This window comes from Microcaecilia unicolor, unplaced genomic scaffold (genome assembly GCF_901765095.1).
Source record: "Microcaecilia unicolor unplaced genomic scaffold, aMicUni1.1, whole genome shotgun sequence".
NCBI lineage: Eukaryota > Metazoa > Chordata > Amphibia > Gymnophiona > Siphonopidae > Microcaecilia > Microcaecilia unicolor.
The window spans coordinates 167,783-195,556 of NW_021963077.1; the positions used below are offsets into that span (position 1 = coordinate 167,783).

The 27,774-nt window shown below is 43.8% G+C and overlaps 1 protein-coding gene across 1 annotated transcript in view; it reads right to left on the reverse strand.

The window, feature by feature from the left end:
• Positions 1-9,337: 9,337 nt before the first annotated feature.
• Positions 9,338-27,774, reverse strand: part of LOC115458897 (integrator complex subunit 10-like) — a 60,193-nt gene continuing 41,756 nt past the window's right edge. The window contains exons 6-7 of the mRNA XM_030188742.1: positions 13,542-13,619; positions 9,338-9,710 (exon numbers count right to left, since the gene is read on the reverse strand). Of these exons, the coding sequence (XP_030044602.1) occupies positions 9,554-9,710; positions 13,542-13,619 (235 nt within the window). The 3' untranslated portion in view covers positions 9,338-9,553. The remainder of the gene's footprint in view (positions 9,711-13,541; positions 13,620-27,774) is intronic.

Consider the following 27,774-nt stretch of genomic DNA (forward strand, 5'->3'; position numbering starts at 1 on the left):
GTTTTCAATGGGATTAAGGTCTGGTGACTGGCTAGGCCACTCCATGACCCTAATGTGCTTCTTCCTGAGCCACTCCTTTGTTGCCTTGGCTGTATGTTTTGGGTCATTGTCATGCTGGAAGACCCAGCCACGACCCATTTTTAAGGCCCTGGCGGAGGGAAGGAGGTTGTCACTCAGAATTGTACGGTACATGGCCCCATCCATTCTCCCATTGATGCGGTGAAGTAGTCCTGTGCCCTTAGCAGAGAAACACCCCCAAAACATAACATTTCCACCTCCATGCTTGACAGTGGGGATGGTGTTCTTTGGGTCATAGGCAGCATTTCTCTTCCTCCAAACACGGCGAGTTGAGTTCATGCCAAAGAGCTCAATTTTTGTCTCATCTGACCACAGCACCTTCTCCCAATCACTCTCGGCATCAGCCAGGTGTTCACTGGCAAACTTCAGATGGGCCGTCACATGTGCCTTCCGGAGCAGGGGGACCTTGCGGGCACTGCAGGATTGCAATCCGTTATGTCGTAATGTGTTACCAATGGTTTTCGTGGTGACAGTGGTCCCAGCTGCCTTGAGATCATTGACAAGTTCCCCCCTTGTAGTTGTAGGCTGATTTCTAACCTTCCTCATGATCAAGGATACCCCACGAGGTGAGATTTTGCGTGGAGCCCCAGATCTTTGTCGATTGACAGTCATTTTGTACTTCTTCCATTTTCTTACTATGGCACCAACAGTTGTCTCCTTCTCGCCCAGCGTCTTACTGATGGTTTTGTAGCCCATTCCAGCCTTGTGCAGGTGTATGATCTTGTCCCTGACATCCTTAGACAGCTCCTTGCTCTTGGCCATTTTGTAGAGGTTAGAGTCTGACTGATTCACTGAGTCTGTGGACAGGTGTCTTTCATACAGGTGACCATTGCCGACAGCTGTCTGTCATGCAGGTAACGAGTTGATTTGGAGCATCTACCTGGTCTGTAGGGGCCAGATCTCTTACTGGTTGGTGGGGGATCAAATACTTATTTCCCTCTGCAGAATGCAAATAAATTCATATACTTTCCACAATGTGATTTTCCGGATTTAATTTGTGATGTGCTATCTCTCACTGTTACCAATAACCTACCCTTCAATTATGGGCTGCTCATGTCTTTGTCAGTGGGCAAACTTACAAAATCAGCAAGGGATCAAATACTTATTTCCCCCACTGTATATGGTTATAGACTTAAGACCTTTATAATGGAAAAATGAAAAGCAGCATAGCACATAGCCTGCACTAGTGCTATTAATACCAGCCCAGAAAGGCTGGTATGGGGAGGGTTGCAGGGCCCTGTGCAAAGACTCATTGTGATGCTGACAGTTCTGGTCCATGGACAGAAAACCAGCTCTTCTATTGTCGGTTTTGAGGCTCTGCTGGCAGTCGGCTTGGCTGAAAAGTGGGGCAGGCTGGGAAAAATCACTCAGTGTTGGGCCCAGTCCCAGGTCTTCAGGCTATCTGCTAATGAATATGCATGACTTGCATACAAGGAGAGGCAGTAGGTTTGCAGAATGTGCTCATGCATAGGCATTAAGGATATCTGCAAAACCCAACCATTTGCAGACCTTGAGGCCTGGAAGCAAATGCTATTGACCTGCATAAAGGGCCTTGTATATATGTGTGTGTATATATATATATATATATATATATATTTGGGCACAGCACTAGATTAGGAGTATATAATGACAATTCTACTGGGGAGAAGGTGCTAATTCTGTGCCTTGGTGTAGGACCATTTATTCCACGTACCTAAGAATTGTCCAGAGAATATTACTGACGTCCAGTGTGCCATGTCTACAATTTCTCCCAAAACTCATATACACAAACAGATTGAGGGGGGGGGGGGGGGGGTATCGCTATGGGTTCAGTGAAAGGTACCACAGTCTGGATCCAGTTTACTGCATCTCATAAAAGTAAATAGAGTGCTGCTTTTTGACTATTTCAAGGTATTTTTAAAGAGATTTTTAATGCGCCATGGAGAAAAGTAACTTTGGTGTATCAATGCCAGGTTTCTGAAAAATTTCTCTTTTGACTTTGGTGTTTACTTCCCGGTGCATAATGAAACCTGAAGTTCACTAATCATGACCACACTGTTACCATGAATCTTTTAAATGTTTTTATCAGTTACTGTTCACTTATTTACTGAGTTTTTGTGTTGTCTTTTTCAGTATGCCTCTTTACAGAGTAAAATCATAACAAATGATTTAACAATAAAACATATTATCATAAACATATAACGGGTACAAACACATTTTCAAACATAAAACAAAGACTGACTTGTCATTTTATGGTTTTAATCTGTCTGATCTAGGAATGGTCTAGCTTAAGTCAGCTAATTAGACCTAATGCTCTCCTTAAAAATGTAAAACAAGTGGGTCTTAAACTTAAAGTTGGAAACACAACCACAGACTGGGAGATAAAGCACTCCACATTTGGGGAACTGCACAAGTAAATGATTGATTGCTGATTTGAGACAGCCTAGCTGTTTTTAAAAAGGGAGCACACAATACTCCTTTATATTCAGAGTATTAGGATATGAATTAGCACTTTTTTCCCCAATTTGCTCTTGAGATATTCTAAACCAGTGATTGCAAAACTGGGTTCTGTGAGCTCTTTTCAGGGGTTCTCCAAGTGAAGAAGTTGTTGGCCTGCTTCTTCTAGTGATGTCAGCACTCCTGCACAGGTCAGTGGCAGGAACTGAGCATGTGCAGAAGTGCCTGTGGCGGTGGCTGATGCACACTGCTGACTTCCTAGCTGCTTAGTCAATATGGGCTGCACTTTTTTTTTGGTTATTACTGACGCAAAGGGACCCCTCATAAAGAAATTGAGGGGAGGGGAAGATGCTGCATCGAGGGTGTGGTGGGGATGTTTGAGAATAGGAGATGCAACCCACACCAGCCAGAGCAGAGCTGAAGAGCAAAAGTAAATAATAAAAGGAAAAGCCGTCGGGCTCACTGTGGGGAAATACCTCTGGCCTTTCCTAAAAAGCCCAGAGATCTTGTTCCGTTGTACTCATCAGCAAGCAGGAGAGGTGTAGAGGAGCCAAATGTCTCAATCCACTGGCTGCATTGGGGCCACCTCACACTTTTTTTTTTTTTTAAACTGTGGATACTGTGGATGTGCTTCACGGTATGCAGCCTTTTTTTTTTGTTCTATAACTTGCTGTTACATATGGGATGCATGCAAACACTGCAGACTGATGACATGCTACGGCTGCTCCAGACCTCCCGTAAAGTTCCTCTGCTGAAAGGTAGGTGGGCTTTTCTGTGCATTGCTTGGAAATGGCTGTGCATCCCGCGGAATGCACATTTACGCAAGTTCAACAAATGCCACTGGCATATCAAGCCACCCAGCTTCCTTGTCGATCCTTAATTTTTATAAATCATTTTCAAACTCTTCATGTATCTTTAATAACAAAGACAAGGTAGAAATCCACACTTATCTGGAGCGTTGGAGTTGATTCCTATAATTTTCAGATGTGTGGATTTTTACCTTTGATAAAAGAAGCTTTTTTGGACAATAACTTTTGTTATTAAAGATACATGAAGAATTTGAAGAGTGAAAAAAAGATGTACAAAAATTAAGGATTGATGAGGAAGCGGAGCGGCTTGACAGGCCAGTGGCATTTTTAGCAGGAGATTATTTTTTGGACGTGGGGCATTTAGCAATGTGTTGTCTTGATGTCCTCTTCCGTCCTGCTCTGTAACACAATTGCTGTGGGCTTCTTTTACTGAGGTGCGCAGAAAAATGGCCTGTGGTAGTGTAGATGTGGGTTTTGGGCATGCACAGACTCATTTTTTCAGTGCACCTGTAAAAAAAGGCCTTTTTAAAATTTTTGCCGAAAATGGATGTGCGGCAATATGAAAATTGCCACACGTCCATTTTGGGTCTGAGACCTTACCTCCCCCCCCCCCCCCCCGCCATTGACCTAGCGGTAAAGTCTCACACGGTAATCGGGTGGTAATGACCTACATGCACCAAATGCCACTTGGCCCGTGTCCAATACACAGCAGAAAATAAAAATTATTTTTTACCACAAGAGATGCATGGTAGCCGTGTGGTAACTCCATTTTGGCATGCGTAGACGCTTACGCGGCTTAGTAAAAGGGCCCCTATGTGAATACTTGCTGGAAGGGTTTGATTGTCCAAAACTACTATCCTTTAGGTGCACAGAATTTCACTGTCACCTTACAAATTTTAGTGCAGCAAAATAGACCCAGTATAAGCTGTAGAGGTAGCCATTTCCTTTGACTTAATGAGCAGCCTGCTTTCTAATTCCAGACAGCAGTGGTGTACCAAGGGTGGGACGGTGGGCGCGGTCCACCCTGGATGCACGCTGCTGGAGGGGTGCAGAAAGCAGATGCGCGCCTGTCGGCTCCGCTGGCTCCCTGCTCCCTCTGCCCCGGAACAGGTTACTTCCTGTTCCGGGGCAGGGAGCCAGCAAAGCCGAGAGCTGCGCAGCTGCTCTCAGCAGCCAAGAATGCACTGGGGGGGGGGGGGGGGGGAGGGGGGCTTGATGCGCCAGTGGAGGTGTTGTGCTGCACTCAGGGCGAGGGGGTGCGCATCGGCGATCTGCCCCAGGTAGCAGCTGACCTAGGATCGTCACTGCCAGGGAGAGAGAGTTTAGAAATCAATTTAAGTATCATGTTTGTTACAGCTTTCCTTGGTCTGTTTGGATCATAGATGACAGAGATATGTGTGAATGTTTCTAATTGTCTTTATCCTATCCAAATATAATAGAGATGTGTAAATGCATGAAGGGTAGATGAAAAAGCTATATAATTAGAGGACATAAAATTAAATTGCAAGGAGGTAAGCTTTAAAGCAACGGCAGGATATACTTTTTCATCAAAAGGGTAACAGAAGCCTGGAATGCTCTCTCTGTGGAAGTGGTTGGGACAAAAATGGTGGAAGAACTCAATAAGGTGTGGGATAAAGGCAGAGGATCCCTGTCTTGCAAAAGGATGGGATCAAAGCAAACAAATGACACATATAACCTGCACTGCAAAGCAGGTACGGTCCTGAACAAAAGCTTAGAGGAGGTAACCTGCATGTTCTGCACAGTGGCAGGTACAACTCTAGCCACCTTGCTAGGCAGACTAGATGGGCCATACTGGTCTTTATCTGCTATCTGTTACTAAGGGGCCCTTTTACTAAGCCACGTGTGTACAGGCACCCAATGTGCGCCAAAATGGAGTTACTGCCTGGCTACCATGTGGCTCATGGTATTCATTTTTGGCATCCATCCAAAAGATCATTTTTATTTTGCACGTGTGTATTGGGCATGTGCCATTTGATGCACATAGGTCAGTACCCCCCGGTTACTGCATGAGACTTTACCCCTATGTCAATGGCTGGTGGTAAGGTCCCAGACTTGTGATTTCATTAGATTTGTGGGGAGCACACACTGAAATTCCACAATGTGCCAATGATCTTGCTGGCAGTATTAAATGTAGCGAGCCTTCCTGATCCTGGAGACCAAGGGATGGTTGGAAACGGGCTTTTCTGCTTCCTGGTCATAATAGATTGGTCTGATTCATTTCAGTGGCCTACCAAATTTGTCTTTAGGCCTGCATTTAATAAGTAGTCAAGTAAACAGGGTACTTACTACCCAAGAGAATGGAAGTAACTTTTTCTCTGTATCTCAAATTACACTTTTTCATTTTAAATGCATCACAATCCCTGGTAAATGCATTTTTGCAGCCAGGAGTGAGCTGTTTACCAAGTTGGAACTTTCTCTTGCTTTGATACTGTGATATATATGTGGTATATAAAAAATGAATAAATCCAACATACCATGACATTAAAGAATCTCACTCCTAAGTCAATGTGTGCGGAGTATGAACTCACTCTCAAATTTACAGCTAATGCTCAGCGCAGTTCTTGCATTGTGTCAAAGAACCTCTTCCTTCTGGAATTCATAAGATGGAATGTCCATAGGCAATATATCCAGGTGTGCTTGTAAATTCCTTTTTAATCGATCCTATGACACCCAAAATGATGGGAAATATCTGTAACTTACTGCCATATTTTCTTGTCTCTGACTGTATTTCTTAGTACTTGAAGATCTCTCTCTCCATACGATTCAGAGTAATCACTTGGGACGGACACCTTTATGGTCAACGTTCTAGTACCTCTCTTTTACCACAATGTCCAGTTTCCTTGCATCTAGCCTTTTAATTGGTGACATCTTCATTCTCCATAATTTTGTTAAGGTTGTGATCCCAGTGGTTTTTCAGTGCAGCAAATTTGTAATATTTACAAAGTTTCCAGTGAATGAGGTGTGTCACCTTAATGTGTCTTTCTGTATAGAAATTTTCTGCCCTCACAACTTCACAGACAGCTATAAGTAATCGTGACTTTTTTTTTTTTACAGTATCTACAGATGTGTTGTAACAGTTTTTTTCTGTGCTTGCTGTGAAACATTTCAGCTGTAACCCACTGTCTTGGGCTGCAGCTACCAGCCTCTCATTTTAAGATTTCAATTCAGCTTTCCTTCACCATTCATTGGTCTGATTTTGATCAGCGAATGGTTATTGGTGTAACAAGTTGTATTTTCCACTGTGCTTATGCATTTTGCTCTTGTTTTGACTCATTTGTTGATTTAACTCTTTGAAAATTCTGCAAATTAGAATTTCCATGTGTTGTTCTTCATGCTGTCATTCTTAGTACTGAAATGTTGGCGTACAAAAGAATCTCATGTCTGTAATGGTTGAGTCTGCTTCAACCAGCTAAAGAAGCAGCAGAATCCACACCAGCCTGGGCCACGCTAGCATACTAGGACCATATTTTCACACTTAGCCATGGTCCTGGATCTGTATGGTTGATTAACACAGAGAAAATCCTGCCTGCAATGTATGGAGAAGGCATCTTGCACAACACAGGGCACAGGATCTCTCTTTGAGCAGAATTTATACAGAATGGACTAGATTCTATATATGGTGGTGTAAAAATTGTCGCTGAGAAAAAAAAAAAGATATACCTAGGTGTAGTCTATAAACTATGCCTAAAGTGAGGCACAGTTTATAGAATATACCTAGAACCCATCCACATGACTAAGTTTAGTCGCATGTATTTTGTATTTACGCCAATCAAAATTTGGTGTAAATGCTGGTGACTAAGTTAGGTGCAGAGGGGTTATATTCTATATCAGCGCACATAGATTTTAGAAATGCCCCAAACCTGCCCATTCCATGCCCCCCCATTCTGGTTCTGCGTCTTAGAATGTATGTGCAGAACTTTACAGAATACACTTGGCAAGTTCTGCACATAAATTCTAATTGCCAATTAGTGGAAATTATTAGCACTGATTGGCTTCAGATAATTAAGTAGCATATGCTTTCAGAATACAACCTGATTTGCATGCACAACTCCGGTCGCACTGAATCAAATTGGGGGTGGGGGGGGGGATATGGCTACTTGACCATCTGTTCGAATGAGTAGGAATGAGGGCAAAAATGGCTCCACCTTGCAACAGATTGATGCTGGATAGGTATTAGGTATCCTGAGGGAGAGAGATGCACCTGCCCTAAGAAGCACTTGGTGAGGTAGCATTTGCTATTAATGTCCCACTGTGAGATTCTCCCTGACAAGCCATAGTAGACTGTGAGCCCTTTGGGGACAGGCAAGTACCTGAACATAACTTGACTTCAGCTACCACTGGAAAAGCATGAGCTAAATATTATTAAAAAATGCCAAGGATTTTCTGAAATTATAAGCTCTCTGAAGACAGGAAAATACCTAATGTACCTAATGTTAGCAATGTCTTAAGCTACTAGTTAAAATAAATAGCTCCTTTCTGGGGTATAGAACTGGTTAGAGAGCTGGTGGCCCTTGGCTGTATTTTACGCAAACCCTCCTGGGCAGTGTCTTTGCACCCGAGTGCTTGTGCTTTCATGACATTAGAGAGAACTATTCCAGCATTATTTAAGTTTTAAGAGGCTCCTGTTATCATGCTTACTTCCAATTAGTGTTTAGTTACATGAGACCTTTTCTTGGCCCCCAGCTACAAAAGGTGTTCTTTAAAAAAATACATATACATATATATATATATATATATATATATATATATATATATATATATATACACACACACCCTTCATAAAAAGAACAAAGGGGCATGTTTACTAAAGTGCAGTAAGTCCAAAGACCATATGGTAAATGCAGGGATGTGCTCAGCATCAACTCTGCATTTAACACCTAGAGCAGATTTACTACATAGGCGACACATTACATGCACTGGCAAATAGCCCTGAGCAGCCCCCCCAAAAGCAACCCCCATACCCTGACCTTCCCCGGGTGTCTACCTAGTAGTGTAGTGGTCCGAGATGGGAGTTGTACTCCTCTGCTCCCATTCTGATACCCTCTTGGGTTCAAATTTATACCTATAACCCCTAGTGGTAGTCTACCACACAGTAAAACCTATGCTAGCTGCTTAACACAGCTTCATAAACAGGCTGTAAGATAATATAAACAGAAAAGGAAGCTGGGCATCTCTGTGAAGGAGTTGCTGCTAAAAAGATTGAAGGCTGCTCGATAGTTTATTTGGGTTTGCTATATCGCCATTAACTAACGCGGCAGATTACAGTGGTGTACAATTCTGAAAACAGAAAAGAACTACAAAAATCAACCAGACAGTATTCCGGGATAACAATCATTCAAGCAGCAATCACACTTACAGCAAAAGGCAGGGGAAAGAAGGGGATATTGCAGGAAATGGGTAGGAAACAGTAAAGCCTTAAGCGGAATTAAATGTTTGCTGAAACAGCCAAGATGTATATCCAATTGTGCAAAACCTTTCTAGACTATTCTGGTCAATGAGCTGATATTATTCTCTATATATGGTGTTGTGTGATGTCACCCACATAAAGGATGTTTAATCTGCTTGGCCATGGACAGCTATATAACATAGCTTTTGTTTTGTCACATGGTAAAATATGTGTTTGTTTGAACATTTTGAGATATGGCTTGGCCTGACAGTATTTTTTATTTTTTGCTCATTGTGAACCAACGGTGGGGTTCTGGCATCATAAGCCATCATGCACAAGTACCTAGGAAAGTTTGTCCCATTTAATAGCTCTTCCCACTGCAATGTCATCTGAGACTGGGAGCTATGCACCAGGGCTCCTTCTGGAATCCTGCAGCATGGGCCATCAGGTGCTGTGTTGATTGATGACTATGACTCTTCAACATCTCCTCAAGCTGGCATCACTGCCTTGGCAGCATGTAAGCTGATAGAGTTTTTCTACATGGTATACTGTACTTTCTAAGCAGTGCAGCAGAAAACAAAAATGATTTTTCACAATACGTGACATCTATTGGGTATGCATTTTATTTACAAAATGTTGGATTTCTGTTTACAAAGCCTTCACTCAAACGAATGTTCTAAAGTGTTTAAAAATGGTATTTCATGACTACCCAACTGCAGAACATGCCACCAGCAAGCACTCCTTCTGAGCAACAAACTGATTACAATACAGTTCTGTCCTGGTCCCACCCTCCACAAGCAGAGTGCTGGGGTGTCTGTTCTCTTCAGGTTAGAGTCTGCAGTAACAAGATCTTCTCATTAATGCAGAAGTGATGAAGTACCACCATTAGATTCTCCCCACAGCGTGAGACCTGCCGCTCCATGGCCAGACGGAAATCTTCCTTCACTCCTTTGGTGATACCTCGGGTTACTGTATGATGCCTAAGGTGAACAATGGAGCAAAATGAACATAAAGAACTAACCACAATAACACAAGAAATATTTCACTGGATTATTCAGAAGGTGAAGTTGATTCTCTGAAGCTTGAAACATCAATTTTTTCTAACCCGATCTTCCCTATTCTCTTTGCCTACATACTCATTTGGCATTCAAGTATATCTGAATATTAAAGTTAGCATATTAGTTGCCTTGGACTTAGAGGGGTTTGAAATAATCCTTCCTCTCAAATAAAACAAATAATTATGTCTGTCTAATTTTAGATATGTACCATATAACACCCAGCACTAAAAATTATTAGACTACCATGTCACATACCAATCTTCTAGACCTCAGTGGCAACTTTCACACAGATCACTCAATCCGTGGTTTGCCTGTCTCCTTATTGGTCACTGCTTATTTATCAATGTTGTAACCCCTTCATTGTCAATATCAAATCCTCTTTTTTTTTTTTTTAAGTTTTTTCTTTTAAATTTCATAAATAAGCTCACACTGCTTAACTTAATTTTATAATGGACTCACTACCAACATGGCATGGGCTATGTTTCGCCTTTGGCTGTATCAGGGTGCGGTCCTCCACTTCTGTGGAGGATTTGGGCTGTATTGCTGAGTTCAGGCAAACCGTGGACTGAGTGGTCTGTGTGAAAAAAAGTCGCCATTAAGGTCTACTAGATTGGTATATGGTGTAGTGGTCTAATAATTTTTAGTGGTGGGCGTTTTATATGGCACATATATAAATGACCCCCACTATTGAATTTATTTAAGTTGGACTGGTGTATTTGATTTCAAATTTTAGATACAAATATCTCCATCACTAAACTGGCATTTAAACAAAATAGCTGAATATTTATTGTTTGATATCATTTTAACTATTGATATCTGGGATGCATAAAATTCAGATCCCCTTTCAAAACATATTAGCTAAGGTAAAACATGACATTTTCATCAAACTATAACTAATTCAATTGTGGTAAAAGGACAATTTCTGAAATGCACTCTGTCCTACAGTACAATGTAATCAGAAAATGTCCTTGTTGCACAGGACAGAGGGCAAAAGCAGTTTTTCAAATTGCACTTTTTCGCCACAGTCTTGACCAACTTTATCTAAAATTTTTTAAAACATTTCATTCCTACAAAAATGAGAACCTTACTCATACAAAATATAAAGACCTTAAGTCTTGACCTAGATACTTTCGATAGGGAAGTATATTAGAATGTAACCTCAAGGAATTCCATTGCCCAACTCACAGGTCACTCAGCAGCTTATGCACTGGGGTTAAGAAGCCAATCAAATTATGTATAATAGAAATGAACAATTTTGAAAAGAAGACTGTTGATATTCTAATGTAATTTCTAGTCTTGTTTGTTTTACTTAATTTTTGCTACACATTTGAAAGCCTTGATGTGTCAAACTGCAATGTGCTGATGCTTGTTAACAGTTTGTATTTGCAAAGCTCAGCAGTCAGCCAAGCCTAGGGCTTCGATGAACGCATCTGCTGCAGAACCATAATAACTGACATATCAGTGTCTTTTTTTTTTAAATAAAGCTAATTTCACGATATCCCCGATATTTTAGAAGCATACTTTTCCATTACTACACATTACCAGCAAGGCAAAGTCATTAATTATAACTACTAAGGCTGTCCACAATAAGATTACAAAATTACCAGCCCTTTACAAAAGGTGTGGCCTTAAATTGTCCAAGACTATCTACTTTAGTCAAATGTATTACTTGAGCACATTTGGTACATTAATCAAATCTGAACTGCTTTTTTTCTGAGATATGTTGGGGTAAGCTGCAGGACCTGCAGGTACAGGGCACTATACAACCCAGGGAAGAGCAACTTTAGTCCTTGAAGGCTGAAATCAGATCAGCTATTCAGCACAAGCCATAATAGAACCTAATTTTTATTTACATGAAAGCAACTGAAAAACTTCACATTGACTGTTTGCTGCAACTATTATGAAACCAAACACAGGAGTCAAACATCCCTATGACTTCATGGCACTTATCCAGAAATGAGTCTGCTACCCCCTACCCAAGGTACGGTGGTATTTGGAGTCCAAGATACTAGAGGTGGTGGTAACCTGTCAAATGTTTGCACAACCACTGGATCAAGATTAGTAAAAGCAGTCTTCAATACTGCCTGAACACATTTTCCAGTTAACTCTGTTTTGTTTTGTTTTTTTTACCAGCAGTTTTCCTGTACCATTTTCTGGGTTTGCAACATTTAGGAGAGTATGAAAAATGGGACTTTTCAGAGATCTAAAAATGTTTTTCTCTTCCCTGAGTATCAGAAACAAGCAATAATAAAATGTATGAAACTTAATATAATATTATTTTACAATAGATAAGTTTGGTTAAGACCAAGCCATAAACAAAATAAATTCCTAATGGCATATATTGCAAAGTTGCTTACCTGTAACAACTGTTCTCCACAGACAGTAGAATATATTAGACACATACTTGGTGTGATGTCATGGCAGTGCCAAGATGATGTAGCTTTTCTCAGTCTCAGAAAGTACTGGAAAAGTCCCTGAGCATAAATGCACCATGTATGACTCAACAACTCTGAGTGATGTGGAAAGGATTGTCTGATTTATCCTGCTTTCTATGGAGAATGTGTGTTACAGGTGAGTAACTTTACTTTCTCCACTAAGAAACAGGCTGCATGAACCACAGAAGTGGGTTCTCCCTAGCTGAGGGGCTGCATAAACACATGCCTAACCTAAAAGGGGACTCCTTGCAGAGTCTACGTAGTGAATGTGGACAGCATTGTTTCAAGGCTTGGGCAATCTATGTCATTTTGCTGTTTCTGGGAAAAATTTTTTCAGTGTCCTATGACATTGTCTCTCCTAGATGTATGATGCTCACAATGCTGCGATGTGCAAGTATGTAATGAGGCCCAGTTAGCAACTATGCAGGTAACTTGTAAAGCTTCTCTTACATGGACCATAGACACTGCCCTAGCTCTCATTTAATAGGCCTTCACCTTGGAAAATTAATCCAGCTTGAGGGCAACAAAAATGAATGCAGCCCACTTACAAGTTAAAGATCCTTCTGGCACTGGCAATTCCCAGCCAGTTTGGATCATGGAATACAGTCTCCTTTGACATGTCAGTGACTAGATTAAACTTAAAGAGTAACAAAAGCAAACAAAAAAAAACACCTCAAGGAAAAGGGAGATTAAAGAGGAAAAAAAAGATAAGAAAGAAAACGAAAAACTAGCCAGGGGTCTGAGAGACCTACAAAGCATGTTCATTCAGTACAATGGATATTTGAGGAACCTCTGTGAGTGTGATATGAAAGGAGGGACACACCTGCTTAGAAGCTGTTCCAGTACTTCTGAGCTCATAGAGCTGCTGGGTAACAACACCCTAATTCATGTGGCTAATTCATCCTGCTTGTTGATGGAGGACATCTTGCATTCATGGTTAGTGTTATAGGAAAACCATGGTAAAATCTAATTCTCAAAAAGTTAATTACAGCTAATTCATTTTGATTTAAGACACTGGTCTCACCTTGGCAATAATCTTGTGACAATTCACGTTAAATTATATTACTTAGACCATCAATAACCTTTAACATTTACAATGATTAGAAACGGAAAGACAAAAACATTGGCAATTTATGGAAAATTAGGAAATGCTGCAATACAATCAGGTGGCTTGCTAAATAATGCAGGAAAAAATAAAAAAAAAATAAAGCATGAATAAAGTACCGAAGAACAAATAGCTGAAAACCATGTGCAATAATAAAATATGTTGACGAACACAGCACACTATGAAGCAGGCTTTGGTTTGTTCTCTTGGTACCTGTCAGCAGGCTGTATGCTGGGCTGTAGCACAGGTATGAACTCCTGTTGCAGTAACCCCATGGGAGGGCTAGAGTTCCTTTAAAAACAGCAAACAGGCAGCATTCAAACACCCTTACTGACTCACCCTCTACTACAAAACAATACTCCAGAAGAAAATACAACAAAGAACTTGAAGGAGACCAGACAGAGTCCCTGCTTGTTTCCCTGGGGGAAGGAACACAGAATTTGGTCCCCAACCCCAGGAACAGCAGGACCAAGGCAGAGGATCTTCAAATGGTGATTATATCTTTCTGGTGCAAAAGTAAAAATCTAAGAAGTAACCTGAATATCAGGCTAACAACCAGACACTTTCAAATTTCACACATTTTTGTGCCCATTACATTTTATGGTGTGTGAAGCAGAACAGTTAGCAAGCCTTTTCTATAAAGAACTGACAGTGTTGCTGTTAACACTGACTGACAAATTTAAATTAATAAATAAAATGCTTGCTAATAGAGAATAAGATTGGAGTTAGTGCCACCGTTAATGTTAAAAGCTCAGGCACACATTTTTACTCTGTATATCAGGGCTTCTCAATTCCGGACCTCGAGGTCCACAGGCAGGCCAGGTTTTTAGGATATCCACAATAGATTTCCATACCAAGCAGGCAGTGCATGCAAATCTCTCATGCATATTCATTGTGGATACCCTGAAAACCTATGAACCTCAAAGTCTAGAAACGAGTAGCCCTGCTGTATGTTGTGTTTACAATCTTGCCTGGCGTTGCTCTTAAGTCCCAAATAAAGAGAGAACAGCAATTCAGTACCTTTAGAAGTGCAATTAAAAATACATACATTTAATTCCTATAAAGTTAGTTCACCAAATGCTATGTCATCAGAATGGCATCAGGAAGGAGAAGCCTCACGGAAATATTATACAATGGTCAGCAGGCCTAAAGAATGACACTAGTGCACCAGTGTTTTGTCCTTATAGCTAGGAACTGTAATACCAACTCTGTAACCAAGGTTGCCAGGTTGAAAAAAATGTCCCCGCCCAAAACCAGCCCCAAACCCACACAAAGTCAAACCCCGCCTCCAACGTCATCAACCCTGCCTCCAACATCATCAACCCTGCCCCCGTCTTTAACCCCCACCTCTGACATCATTAACCCTGCCTCCGACATTCCTCCGACGTCATTAACCCCGCCCTGACGTAGCCTCTGACGTCTTTAACCCCACCCCCAACGTCATTAACACCACCTCTGCAGGGCTTCTATTGGACCAATAGAAGCCCCAGAAAACCGCCCAAACCCGCACCGCTGCCGTGAAAAAGCAGCCCAATTTCCCGCAGCCTGCAAAATTTCCCCGCAGCCGGTCGCGGAAAACCACCCACCTGGCAACTGTGTCTGTAACATAGGATACTGTGTTAGCTGGGGGAAAGGGCAAGGTGGGGGGTGGGGAGGGGAGGGGCTATGCTCTATCATCAGAAAACTGTTGGTCTTGCTGTTCCACCCTAAGCCTTGGTAACAGATCCTCTAGTTTGGGATTATTAATACTCCTCAGGCCTGCCACTCCATTTATATAAGCTCTGTCTCTGTGCCCATGGTCTTCCAACTTGTTCCTCAGGATTCAGGGCTAGAACTGCTAGTGCCTCCACGACAGGAGTGGATGACATGAGCTGGGAGGGTATTATTAGCAGGAACAGGTCCAGTGGTGCTGGGCTGTTAGGAATGCAGCACAATTCCTCCTTGCAAACTGTGACACAGTAGTGCAACACTATTAATTAACAGAGGGGCCAATGCAAGAAAGCCATATGCTAAAAGCCACGCACAGGTGTGGCTTCTACTGAGAAATAAACTCAAAAATATATTGTTACAATGCAGTAATCAATGAGCATACAAATGGCTGTCATGTTAAAAAGTGTGCGCTCTCAGCAAAAAAAACCTGAACAGTAATCCACAGCTCATTGCAAAAATATCCCACTTCCTGTCAGTGCACGAGAATTGTGGTTGTGGTCAGTTTAGGCAGGTAAGAAAAACAGGGACACCCTTTTTTTTTTTCTTCAGAGAAGTCTCTGCAGAGGAGAGGCTTCCGGGTTAGCGCTTAGTAGCTGTAAGGAGATTGTTGAGCGGCAGCTGACAGGCAGCGTGTGGGAATCGCTGCGAGCCGAGCCTGCGACCGGAATTGCTGTGCAGGAAGGAACACTGCTGCTGGGCGGGCCTGACCGCAAATTGGGTGGGCCCAGGCCCATCCATGACTATACCCCTGATAATGCTTGGCTGCTCTGCACATGCTCGACCGGCTGACTGGCTTCCGAGGGAATAGAAAATGCAAGTAAGCTACAACGAGCAGCTCATTTGCATTCCCTTTCCTTGATGCATGGCCGTTCCCTACCGATTCGCTATGGAATCGATAAGGGAAGGGCTCTTGAGGACCTTAGAGCATCTGTCCCTAGGTGTCCTGTTTCCACAGCTGCTACCACAAGCAAGACAGCTCAGGAAGGGGGCATGAAAAGGTCATGTATGTTATTCAGCTTCCTCAAGAGGAGGTGAGTCTCACCTAAACTATTTTGAGAGCTTGCTGATCTGGAAAGAAGGGGAGGGCACAGCTAGCAAGGTGTGAATGCTAGGGACCCCTAGGGAATGTCTTTCTGTTCTTTTGTGCTCAGTGATGGAGAAGAATTCTGAGTTCTTAAGTGGGATTTGAGGTAGAAGCTGTAAGTAGATGTCCATACACAGGGACTGGGTGTACCTGAGAAACAGGGCTGCCTTTGCTAGTTCTAACATTGGCAAATAGGAGTTCCAAGTGATTTACAAGTTATGAAGAAGCTGGCACCATAAGGAGGAGGAAAAGCTGAACTGGATCCTATATTGGCAAGGGATGTGAATCTGGGCTAGTTGCATGTAAAAGGTTGCTAACAGCACACAGCACCTCAGCCAGGTCTTCCTGGTGGCTTGATGAGTGTCCTCCTGCTTTGCTCTCAAAGGCTGACATCCTTTCTCTCACCTGTATTTTTCAATTACTAACTGGTAAAACCAACCCACATAGAACAGCTGAGCATGAAAGAAAATACATAACTCTAAGTTACAAATATCTTTTTTTGCTCCTTTTCCAAATAATGTGCAAGGTAGCCTAAACACTGTTAGAATTCAGATATTGTAAGTCTCCACTCCAAAAAGCTTACAATCATAGGAGAAGAAAGTGACTCGCCAAGATCACAAGGGCTGCCAATTGTGGAAGTGGCACACTTCCTATTTTCTAAATGGAACAAAAACAGCACACACATGCAAGTATGACTTTTCCCTTAGTTTTATTTTTAAGACTCAAGTTTTGTAACGTTTATTTTAAAGGATACGGAACATCATAAGACACTGAAAAATAAATGCTGGCAAAGACTTGCTGTAAGACTATTTCTATGGTAGCACCCTGACACGGCCACATGCTTGAAAATCCCATCCTGTACCATTCTTACATAATATGTGAGATCAATTATGTGACTCAACAGCCCAGCCAAATTTAGAGGCTATGTAGCTCTAGGTAATTTTTAATATGATCATGAAATAATTGCAGGCACACCCTTGGAAGAGAGGATGCTGAAGCAGCAACTCATATGACACATGCTCTCTGGTGTTATGCAAGGCTAACCATAAGCAGGTGATTCTTGAGACCCAGATATGGATACAAATGTAAATACAGTATAAATGTGCTTGTTTCTAGCATGAGCTTTGGAGACAGTAAACTGGTCCGCAGATTGCAAGTGTTTGTAAAGTACAAACAAATCCTTCAGCTAATATTTGTTTCTAATTCAATTAGAAGACTTTTCAAAATATTTAAGAACTGGTAATTGGTTTTATCTTAACCTTCAACTTATAAAGTAGGGGACAGACCAAATCAGAGAAAAAAATTATCAAAGAAAAGGCTACCTAGCCATTGCATGTATATGTAAATCTCAAAAACAATCCACTAGCCCAATGTTTCCTAAACTGTGCAACGCGGCAAACTCACAGGGGTGCCATAGAGGGAGATGCATAGTAAGCGCATGCTAATTGGTCTCCTGCTCCTGTGTGCCGGGTCATCACATATTAACGCATGTGGAGGGGCATAATTGAACGCGATAATGGAAACCGAAGGCGCCCAACTCAAAAACGAACAAATCCAAGGCATTGGGTTGTGGGAGGGGCCAGGATTCCTAGTGCACTGGTCCCCCTCACATGCCAGGACACCAACCGGGCACCCTAGGGGGCACTTGTAACAATTAAAAAAAAAAGTCAAATACCTCCCAAGTCCATAGCTCCCTTCCCTTGGGTGCTGAACCCCCCGAATCCCGCCCAAAACCCACTGCCCACAACTCTACACCATTACCATAGCACTTATGGCTGAAGGGGGGCACCTAGATGTGGGTACGGAGGGTTTTGGAGGGCTCAACATTAGCCACCACAAGTGTAACAGGTGGGGGGGGGGATGGGCCTGGGTCCACCTGCCTGAAGTCCACTGCACCCACTAACAACTGCTCCAGGGACCTGCATACTGCTGTGATGGAGCTGGGTATGGCATTTGAGGCTGGCATAAAGGCTGGAAAAAAAGTTGTTAAAGTTGTTTTTTTTTTTGGTGGGAGGGGGTTACTGACCACTGGGGGAGTTAGGGGTGGTCAATCCCGATTCCCTCCGCTGGTCATCTGGTCATTTAGGGCACTTTTTTGGGACTTGTTCGTGAAAAAAAGGGTCCAAAAAAAGTGACCTAAAATCGCGCTAAAAACGGCCATTTTTTTCGATTATCGGCCAAAGGCGCCCATCTCTGCTCAGCCGATAAACATGCCCCAATCCCGCTTTCACCACGCCTCCGACACGCCCCCATCAACTTTGTTCACTCCCGCGACAGAGTGCAGTTGCAGGCGCCTAAAATTGGCTTTCGATTATACCGAGATGGGCGCCCATCTCCTGATTTGGGTCGAAATCTGGGCGCCCATCACTTTCGAAAATAAGGCTGTAACTGTGCTCTGCCTTTGGCCAGGCCACCAGTCGGGTCCTACTTCCATAGGAACTAAGAAGAGTTAACGCATTAATACGCGATAACTTGGGTCCCTACACACAGGTGCAGGAGACAGACCGAGGGAGCACAGCAGAGGCAGTAAGATACTGGCACCGGGCCACAGCAGCAGCCGAACAAGCCAGCACCAGAAAACAGTACAAGGCAGCTCTTTCTATGCACAGGGGATCCCCCCATGAAAACTTTTTTTTGTTACGAGTGACCTAGTGGTTAGGGTGGTGGACTTTGGTCCTGGGGAACTGAGGAACTGAGTTCGATTCCCACTTCAGGCACAGGCAGCTCCTTGTGACTCTGGGCAAGTCACTTAACCCTCCATTGCCCCATGTAAGCCGCATTGAGCCTGCCATGAGTGGGAAAGCGCGGGGGTACAAATGTAACAAAAATAAAAAAATAAAAATAAATAATGTGCAGTCAGTGTCTTTGAATCTTTGTTCCCCCCTCCCCCATGTCTGTGTGTGTGGACAGTTGATTGTAGAGGAGCAGAGTGGGAGAAGGCTCCAGCTTTGTAAAAGGGTGAAGGAGCGGCCCATGTGCAGACGGAATAAATATTGTCCCAGGACCCAGACAAGCTGTGTAGAAGGCGACTATTAAGTCATGCAGAAAAAAAAGCCACATTGCTACTTATAAATTGTGATAGAATTTGGTCCTAGTTAATAAGCAGAACTCTAGGTATTTCTTTTGATTTAGGGGCGCCGTGAAAAAATTACCGACATGCTAAGGGCGCCTTGAACCAAGAAAGTTTGGGAACCACTGCACTAGCCTAACGATGCACTACCCTGAATAACATCTTTCCCCTGCACGTGTCAATGAAGGCAGCCGGGGGGGGGGGGGGGGATTCCCCGAGCCTGGCCTCCGGGGGGGGGGGGGGGGGTCTGGCGCCAGGGATTCTCTCTCTCCTGCTCCTGACAGGACCTGTGTGATCGCATCCCGACAGGAGCAGGAGAGAGAAAAGTCCGGCAACAGCCCCCCCCCCCCCCCCCCCCCCGGAGACTGGGGAGGAACAGACACAGCAGGATTTTGGGCCAGGGCCTCTGGTTTGGCTGGCGGAGGTCCTCCCCAGGCCCTGCCAGCAGAAAAGGTCTTCCTCCAGTGCTGCTCTTCACTCTGCTGCATCGCCTGCCAAGTGGCTGCTTTTCCCCTCACGCCACGCATGCTCGGTTTTGAAAACGAGCATGCGCAACGGCAGTGATGGAGGAAGACTTCTTCTGCTGGCAGGGCCTTGGGATCCCCGCAAGCTAAGGTATGTGGAGTTGTGGTAGCGGGGCGGCAGAGGCGGTGATCCTTGCGGGGTGGGGGTGGGAGGCGCAGAGTCAACGATCCTAGGAGGGGGCTGAATCCTTCCCCGAGCCTGGCTCAGTCTCTCAGTGGCCCTGTGTAACTGCAGAAGTTCTTCCAGATGTATTACATCCAAAAATACATAATCATGTTCTTGAAATCATACACTTCCTTGCAAATTAAAATGTCTTAAAAAAAAAAAAAAAAAAAACTCACATCCAGGACCAAATTCTTTGGGCAATGTTGCAATTCCTTCTTGATTTTCTGCATTTTTACCGAGATGTCAGGAAAGACACAAATCCTATTACCATGAAATAGCTTGGATCTTGCTAGGAAAAATAATTTCAGCCCTCTACCAGAGGCCAAGAGAAAAGAAGTCGCCAATGTGGCTCTATTGCTGGTCTCCTCAACAGAGGTTTCCAATTGCTCAGTCAAATCCAAAGTAGTATGATCAATTCAATTTCTCCTTTTTCCGATATCAACCAGCGTTCCTAACATAGGCTTTGACTATTGTTGGGAGTGAAAAAGGATCAAGACAATCTGGATTCTTTTTTATTTTGTGGCATTTGATTGGAGGAAATAAACAATGGAAAGGCAGGCTTAACATCCTAAAAATAACACAAATGGCACTCGGAGTAAATGCAAAGTTAGGCAGTGCTTCAATCAGTATGTTCAAACAACTGAATAAAATCTTAGTTTTGATCCTACTTTTGAGACTAAAGAGTACTTAATTATACATTAATATTTTTTATTAGCAAATACCTAATGGTATTGAAGTGAAGACACCACATTTGCAGAGGTTATTTGCTATATTCACTCCACATCCAAAACCAGGTATGGTGCACCCCTTTACATACCCTTCATTCATCAACTGAGGTGCCAGTGAATCCCCATGAATTAAGGAAAATAAAAACAAAACACAGGTGGTTAAGCAGATGTAAACAGAAAGCTTATGCTTTCCTCAACAGCCACATATGCATGCTAGTCAAGGAGACTCCAGAGTAGTAAGTACAGAGAAATGGTAATAACTACAGGGGTCCAATGTTCTTCTACACCTGCTGCTAAGCCCAGGTTTGCTTTGTATTCTCATCACCATGGGCAGAAAATACGCCACTGTTGCAGGTCTGCTCAGCTCTCCTGTCCCAATGACTACTGTGGGCCACCAGCTCAGGCTAAAAGGTTGCAAGATTTTCAGGGTTACTCCTTCTCAAGCACTTTCCACTCCACCACTAGTCTGGGCCAAAAATATCATTTTTGCACTACAGAGATGGGGGAGATGGCACAAAGTACCCCCCTGTTCTCATTATTCTACTTATGATTTTGATCAGGCAGCAGTGGCTGGCTGAGTTTCAAATGGGGGATCAACAGAGCAGGGGAAATCAGCAGGGAGGATGACTATGGAGGGAATGGTGGGTACTTTACAAGAGAAGGATCAGCAGAAAGGGGACTGAGAGGTTTACTTGTTAAACGGTTCTAGGTCAGTACCCACCTGGACAGTTCCCGCTCATCAATTCCAATCTGGAAAATTGCCATCTAGGACAATTACCACGTAAAAAATTCCCACCTCTCCAGGGAGGACAATTCTCACCTTTAACAATCATGAAGCATCGAAGTCTGAAATGTTATTTCCTTCCCTTTTCCCTTCCAGATCATTTGGGGGGGACGACACAATGCTCCTCCGTTCCCCCCCCCCAAACATTATCTTTAACACAACACACCAAAAAAATTAAAATAAACCACAATCCAAATTAATGAACAGCCAAAAAATTATCTATCTATATATCTATATCAAAACTTAACAAAATATTACTGACAAATCCACACCACTCAACAACACTTCTCATTAAAAAAAAACAAACCACAAATGCATAAGAAAAAACCCCCAACAGAACACCAACACAAGAAAAACTACATGCCAGTAAGAAACAGACAGGTGGGAACAGTCCTAGGAGGGAATTGTCCACCATGGGGAAAAGTCCTAGGAGGGAACTGTCCAGGCGGGAAATGGTGGGTGGAAACTGTCTGGGTGGCAACTAGCCTCCTACAGAGGCTAAACAGAGAGGACTTGGGGGGGGGGGGGGGAGATTGACTGGAAATGGCTCACTGGGGAGTGGGTGATGTTTCTATAGGGGAAATAGGCTGAGGAGGGAGGACAGAAGAGCAAGAGGTTAAAAGAAGGGGTTTCCACAGGAGAATGGAAGAGAAAGGGCACAGTCTGAGATGAAGGATTAACCAGAGGGATTAGGGAATTAATCTTGGGGTGGTGGTGGGGGAATAGTCTATAGATAGCAAAAGGCACTATGGAGTGAGTATGTTGTTGGTGTGGAGAAAGAGAGGGGATGAGGCAGGCAACAGCAGAAAGGATCAGATGTGGGGGATGTGCAAGCAGAGCTCAACTTCCAACTAGAGGCTAACCAAATTTTGGTTTCAGCAGCAAAACAGGCACGAAATCCAGGTTCAGGTTTCAGGCCTAAAAGTCCTCTCCCCCGCCCCCCCCCCCCCACTGCACGCAACTTCCCTCCTCCCTTGCTGCTGCTGCTACATCACCACACAGGTGGGTGTCAGAGTGAACTTCATAACTCCTTCTCCGAATAGCAATGTGGTTCTACATCTGACTCCCATGAGTAGTCCAAGTCCCACTCTCCAGATGAGTCTGTGCCTACTCCGACTCAGTGGAACTATGTCCATGCCCCGGAGGGCACCGAGGTACAGCCCTACTTCTCAGATGTCAGGGAACTTCCTCCACTGAAGTAGAGAGCGATACCACATGGGTTGACATCCACACTCATTGAGGCATCAGTGTTGAAGACCGTTCTACAGGCAAATTAGGGGGCCTCATGAAGGAGTTGAGGCTGATCAGCAGCTGGCACAAGCGCCCTCAATATCTGAGCGATGTGCAGCTGGAACATCTGTGACAGCTTCTTCCTGAGCATGGCGTGGTACCGCTCATTGAGGATAGGTATTGGCAAAGACTGGGCTGAGCTAGTTCAGGAACAGCCTGAGAAACAGCCTGTATTGAACTGAAGTGGTGCACCAGCACCTCCACCAAAGAGGGGGAGCTATATTCTCGGTGCCAGCGCTTCTCAGGTACTGGTGATACTGATGCCCCGGAGCTCCTGCCACCATGCTTCGAAGGGGACAAATGCTTGTGCTTCTTTAGCTTCCCTTGACACTCAGCATCGGGGTTCTTCAGCACCCATGAGGACGACGTCAAACCCATATGGGTCCTCAATGTTGGGTCTGATGCTGACTGGTCATGGGGCCTACTATCAGTGCCTGATGCTGAAGAAGGTGGAGACCTCCTTGATGCCAGGCACTCCCAGTGGTAGATGAAGTATGAGCAGCAATTGAGATTGATGCTTCCAGTGCTGATGTTGATGTCGATGGACCAGCCTTCAAAGAACCAAAAAGTTTCTCCTGCTGGACCTGATGTGCCCTCTGTGTCCTCAGTTGCATTTATTTATTTATTGGGATTTATTATCCATCTTTATGAAGAGATTCACCCCAAGGTGGTGTACAGCAGGTACAGTTTAACATAAAACTTACAATTTTGTTAACAGCATAACAACAGTAAAATGACCAAGCATAAACAAAATAAACAAACACAATAAATGAGGTAAACTTGAAAACAGAAAATTGAAACCTAATAAGATTAAAATGAAACAGGATCTAAAATATACATATTTGCCAGCACTGAAATTCAAACTGCAGAGATATAATACAATGTCAGCATAATACTAATGAAACATCTAATAAGCATACACTAGAACATTCAAATAACATAGCTACAACACTAATGTTTTTTCTACAATACAGCTTACCATATAGCTGAGGGGGCTATCAGTTGAGCTGCAGTATTCTGAATTACATGGAACTGATACAAACTGTTTGACTTGACCAGTGTACAGTGCATTACAGTAGTCTAGTCATGATGCTACCTTCGCATAGACCACTGTGGTCAGACTTGTCTTTTCAATATACAGTATGGAGAGTGATTTCATAGCTGCTTTAGGTGAGGAGACAATTTTTTAAGGTTAAGAATTTTGAATTTGCAGGATCAGAGTGAGTGATAAGTCTAGCAATATCCTAAGATTCCTGACCTGTGATTTTAGGGGAGTTCACACTTCCCAAAAGGTATTTTGAAGTCAGGTATTTGTCTACTTGTGTCAGGTACCCAAAGAATCTGTTTTACTTGGGCTCAGGCAGAGTTTGTTGTTGTTTGCCCGTACCTGAGTTGCGGTTAGGCAGGCAGTCAGTTTACTCAGAGCCGTGGGTAGACCTGGTTCAATGGATACGAGCAGTTGCACATCATCAGCACAGATGTGAATTTTGTTTCCATCGACCGAAGCAGCTCAGCCAGAGGCTTCAAGTAGATATTAAATAAAATGGGAGACAGTATGGATCCCTGTAGCACATTACAGTTTAGTGCCAATATACTGTTGTTGGACAGAACTGGTTGTTGTCTGTCTAACCATGTAAATACTGTGCTACTGATAGCTGTTTCTGTCAGTCTTGTAAGCATGATATTATGATCCACAGTGACAAAAGCTGCTGAGAAATCCGGGAACACTAGTATCGAGGCAGATCCCCCGTCATGGTTTCTGTACAGATTACCAAGAAGGGGTTTGTAAACAGAGAGAAGAAGGATCAGGCTGTTGGTCAGGCACAAGGTACCCGATGTACCGGCTATGCGCATCTGTGGCAGAAATCACTCGATTACATTGGGTGCACCTTTTAAAGCCATTGGGAGTCTTCTTAGACAGCGAGAAAAGAATTGTGTCTAAATTAAATTCCTCAATCTTGAGCGTCAAATAGGGGCAAGGATCAAATCAAGGTCGGTATTCAGGCATAAAAGGAGCCTAAAGAGCTGAGCGAAAACGAAACAAAACTTGAAAATCTGAAAATCTAATAAAATAAAAACTATGAAGAAAATGATAGAACTTGAGGAAAAACATACACGGGAAGGCACTGAATAAATATCTGTTAATAAACGCTGAACAAAGACCATGAAGACGCAACCTTTCAGCTCTGCAGAAAAAAACCAGACTGAGGAACCTGTGCTTACACATGTGTGGTGGGACACTGCTAGAATTTTCTACTTGCTGTATATGATAGATAGCGTCTGCACCGGGCTCTGTCGGATGACATCACCCAGATGTAAGAATACCAACCATTCTTGAATAGAAGTATGGAACTACAGTGTATTTGAGTACAGATATACCAATTCAAGTGCACAGAGTTTCCAGGTGCTTTTTGGCTAGGATCAGGCGACCCTCAGGGGGAGGAATGCTGGCTTCGGCCTAACCCCTGGTAAGCCTTTCCTCAGCTGAGAGGTGCCCAGCTCTACCACCGGCTGCCTTTCAGGTGCTGTGGAGCACTTGCAGCTCATCTGCATATCCTTACAGCCTTCTCCAGGGTGACACCCAGGTCCACTCCGATCCACTCAGGGCCTCCGCTCTAGGTGCCGCGCGCGGGGCATTTTTCTCTGTACATCTAATCTTCCCAGTTGCTAAAGTACCTCAGTCATTTATGGCCCCTATTCACATTCTCTTCCTAGCCCTGTCCCTTCCTAATCTTTTCCCTCACCCCCTACCTCTCTCCGCTACAGGAACTCACTGCCCATCCATCGACTTCATCACCTCACCTTCTCTCCTACCCTCTTGGCTTTTAATCTCCGCCTCTTTCTTCCGTCCATTTTGCCTTCCCCATTCCACCTAAATACCTCTCGCCTCCGACGCCTTCGTGGCCACACCTCTCCTACTCTCCTCCGCTCTCTTTTACTCCTTCTCTTACTCTCAGCCGGTGACATCAATCCCAAATCCTGGCCCCCCTCACCAACTATTATCCCAACTCTACAGATCTCACCGCAACCTCTCTAACCTCATCTCTATTTCTCTACTCCCCTCCTCTTCTCTGCCTTTCTCTTGCGCCCTATGGAATGCCCGCTCAATCTGTAACAAACTCGCCTATATCCAGGACCTCTTTATCTCGCATCACCTCCATCTGCTCGCCATAACAGAAACCTGGCTCTGCCCTGATGACTCTGCTTCAGTCGCAGCCCTGTGCCATGGCGGTTATCTATTTTCACATACTCCTCGCCCTGCTGGCCGTGGGGGCGGTGTTGGACTACTTCTCTCTCCCTCCTCCAGATTTCAACCCCTTCTTCCACCTCAATCTCACTGTTTTTCCTCCTTTGAAGTCCACTCTATCCGCCTTTTCTCTCCTCTGCCTCTTCGAATAGCGGTCATTTATCGTCCCCCTGATAAGTCCCTTTCATCCTTTCTCAGTGACTTTGACGCCTGTCTTGCCTTCTTCCATGATCCTTCCTCCCCCTCTCTCATCCTTGGTGACTTTAATATTCCTGCTAATGATCCTTCTAACTCTTATATTTCCAAGTTACTCGCTTTAACGTCCTCCTTTAATCTCCAACTATGCTCCACCTCTCCCACTCATCAAAATGGTCACTGTCTTGATCTCATCTTCTCCTCCAACTGTTCACCCTCTAGTTTCCTTGCCTCTGATCTTCCCTCCTCTGATCACCATCTTATAACTTTCACACTTAAATCTCCTCCCTCCCAGTCCCGTCCTATCTTATCTCATTTATCTAGGAATCTTCACGATATTGACCCTTCATCTCTATCCTCCCATGTTTCAAACCTCCTCTCTACTATGGCACCATCCACGTCTGTCAACAAGGCTGTTTCTTCTTACAACAATACTCTATCCTCTGCCTTAGACACTCTTGCACCTTTGATGACCCGCCCTGTAAGGCGTACAAAACCCCAACCTTGGCTGACTTCTAATATCCGCTACCTACGTTCCTGTACCCGCTCCGCCGAACGCCTCTGGCAGAAATCTCGGGCCCTTGCTGATTTCTTACACTTTGTTCATGCTGACCTCCTTCCAATCTGCTCTTTTACGTGCCAAACAGGATTATTATATCCAACTGACCAACTCTCTTGGCTCTAATCCTCGACTTCTCTTCACCACATTGAACTGTCTCCTCAAGGTGCCCCCTCCCCCAACTCCCCCTTCATTATCTCCTCAGACCCTTGCTGAATTCTTTTACAACAAGGTTCAAAGATAAACCTTGCTTTCTCTACCTCACCACCTCTCCCTCCACTAGTCCGTTCCCCTCTCTCTCCTTCCCCTCATTCCCTTTCCTCCTTTCCTGAAGTTACTATTGAGGAAACTACACTTCTCCTTTCTTCCTCAAAATGTACCACCTGTTCCTCTGATCCCATTCCCACCCACCTTCTTAATGCCATCTCTCCTGCTCTTATTCCTTTTATCTGTCACATTCTCAACCTCTCACTTTCCACTGCGACTGTCCCTGCTGCCTTTAAACATGCTGTGGTCACACCTCTCCTTAAGAAGCCTTCACTCGACCCTACTTGTCTCTCTAATTACCGACCCATCTCCCTCCTTCCTTTTCTCTCCAAATTACTTGAGCGTGCTGTTCACCGCCGCTGCCTTGATTTTCTCTCCTCACATGCTATTCTTGACCCACTACAATCTGGTTTTCGCCCTCTCCACTCAACCGAAACTGCGCTTACTAAAGTCTCCAATGACCTATTACTGGCTAAATCCAGAGGTCAATATTCCATCCTCATTCTTCTTGATCTTTCCGCTGCTTTTGACACTGTCGATCACAGCATACTTCTCGATACCCTGTCCTCACTTGGATTCCAGGGCTCTGTCCTTTCCTGGTTCTCTTCCTACCTCTCCCTCCGCACCTTTAGTGTTCACTCTGGTGGATCCTCTTCTACTTCTATCCCTCTGCCTGTCGGCGTACCTCAGGGTTCTGTTCTTGGTCCCCTCCTCTTTTCTATCTACACTTCTTCCCTTGGTTCATTAATCTCATCCCATGGCTTTTCCTACCATCTCTATGCTGATGACTCTCAAATCTACCTTTCTACCCCTGATATCTCA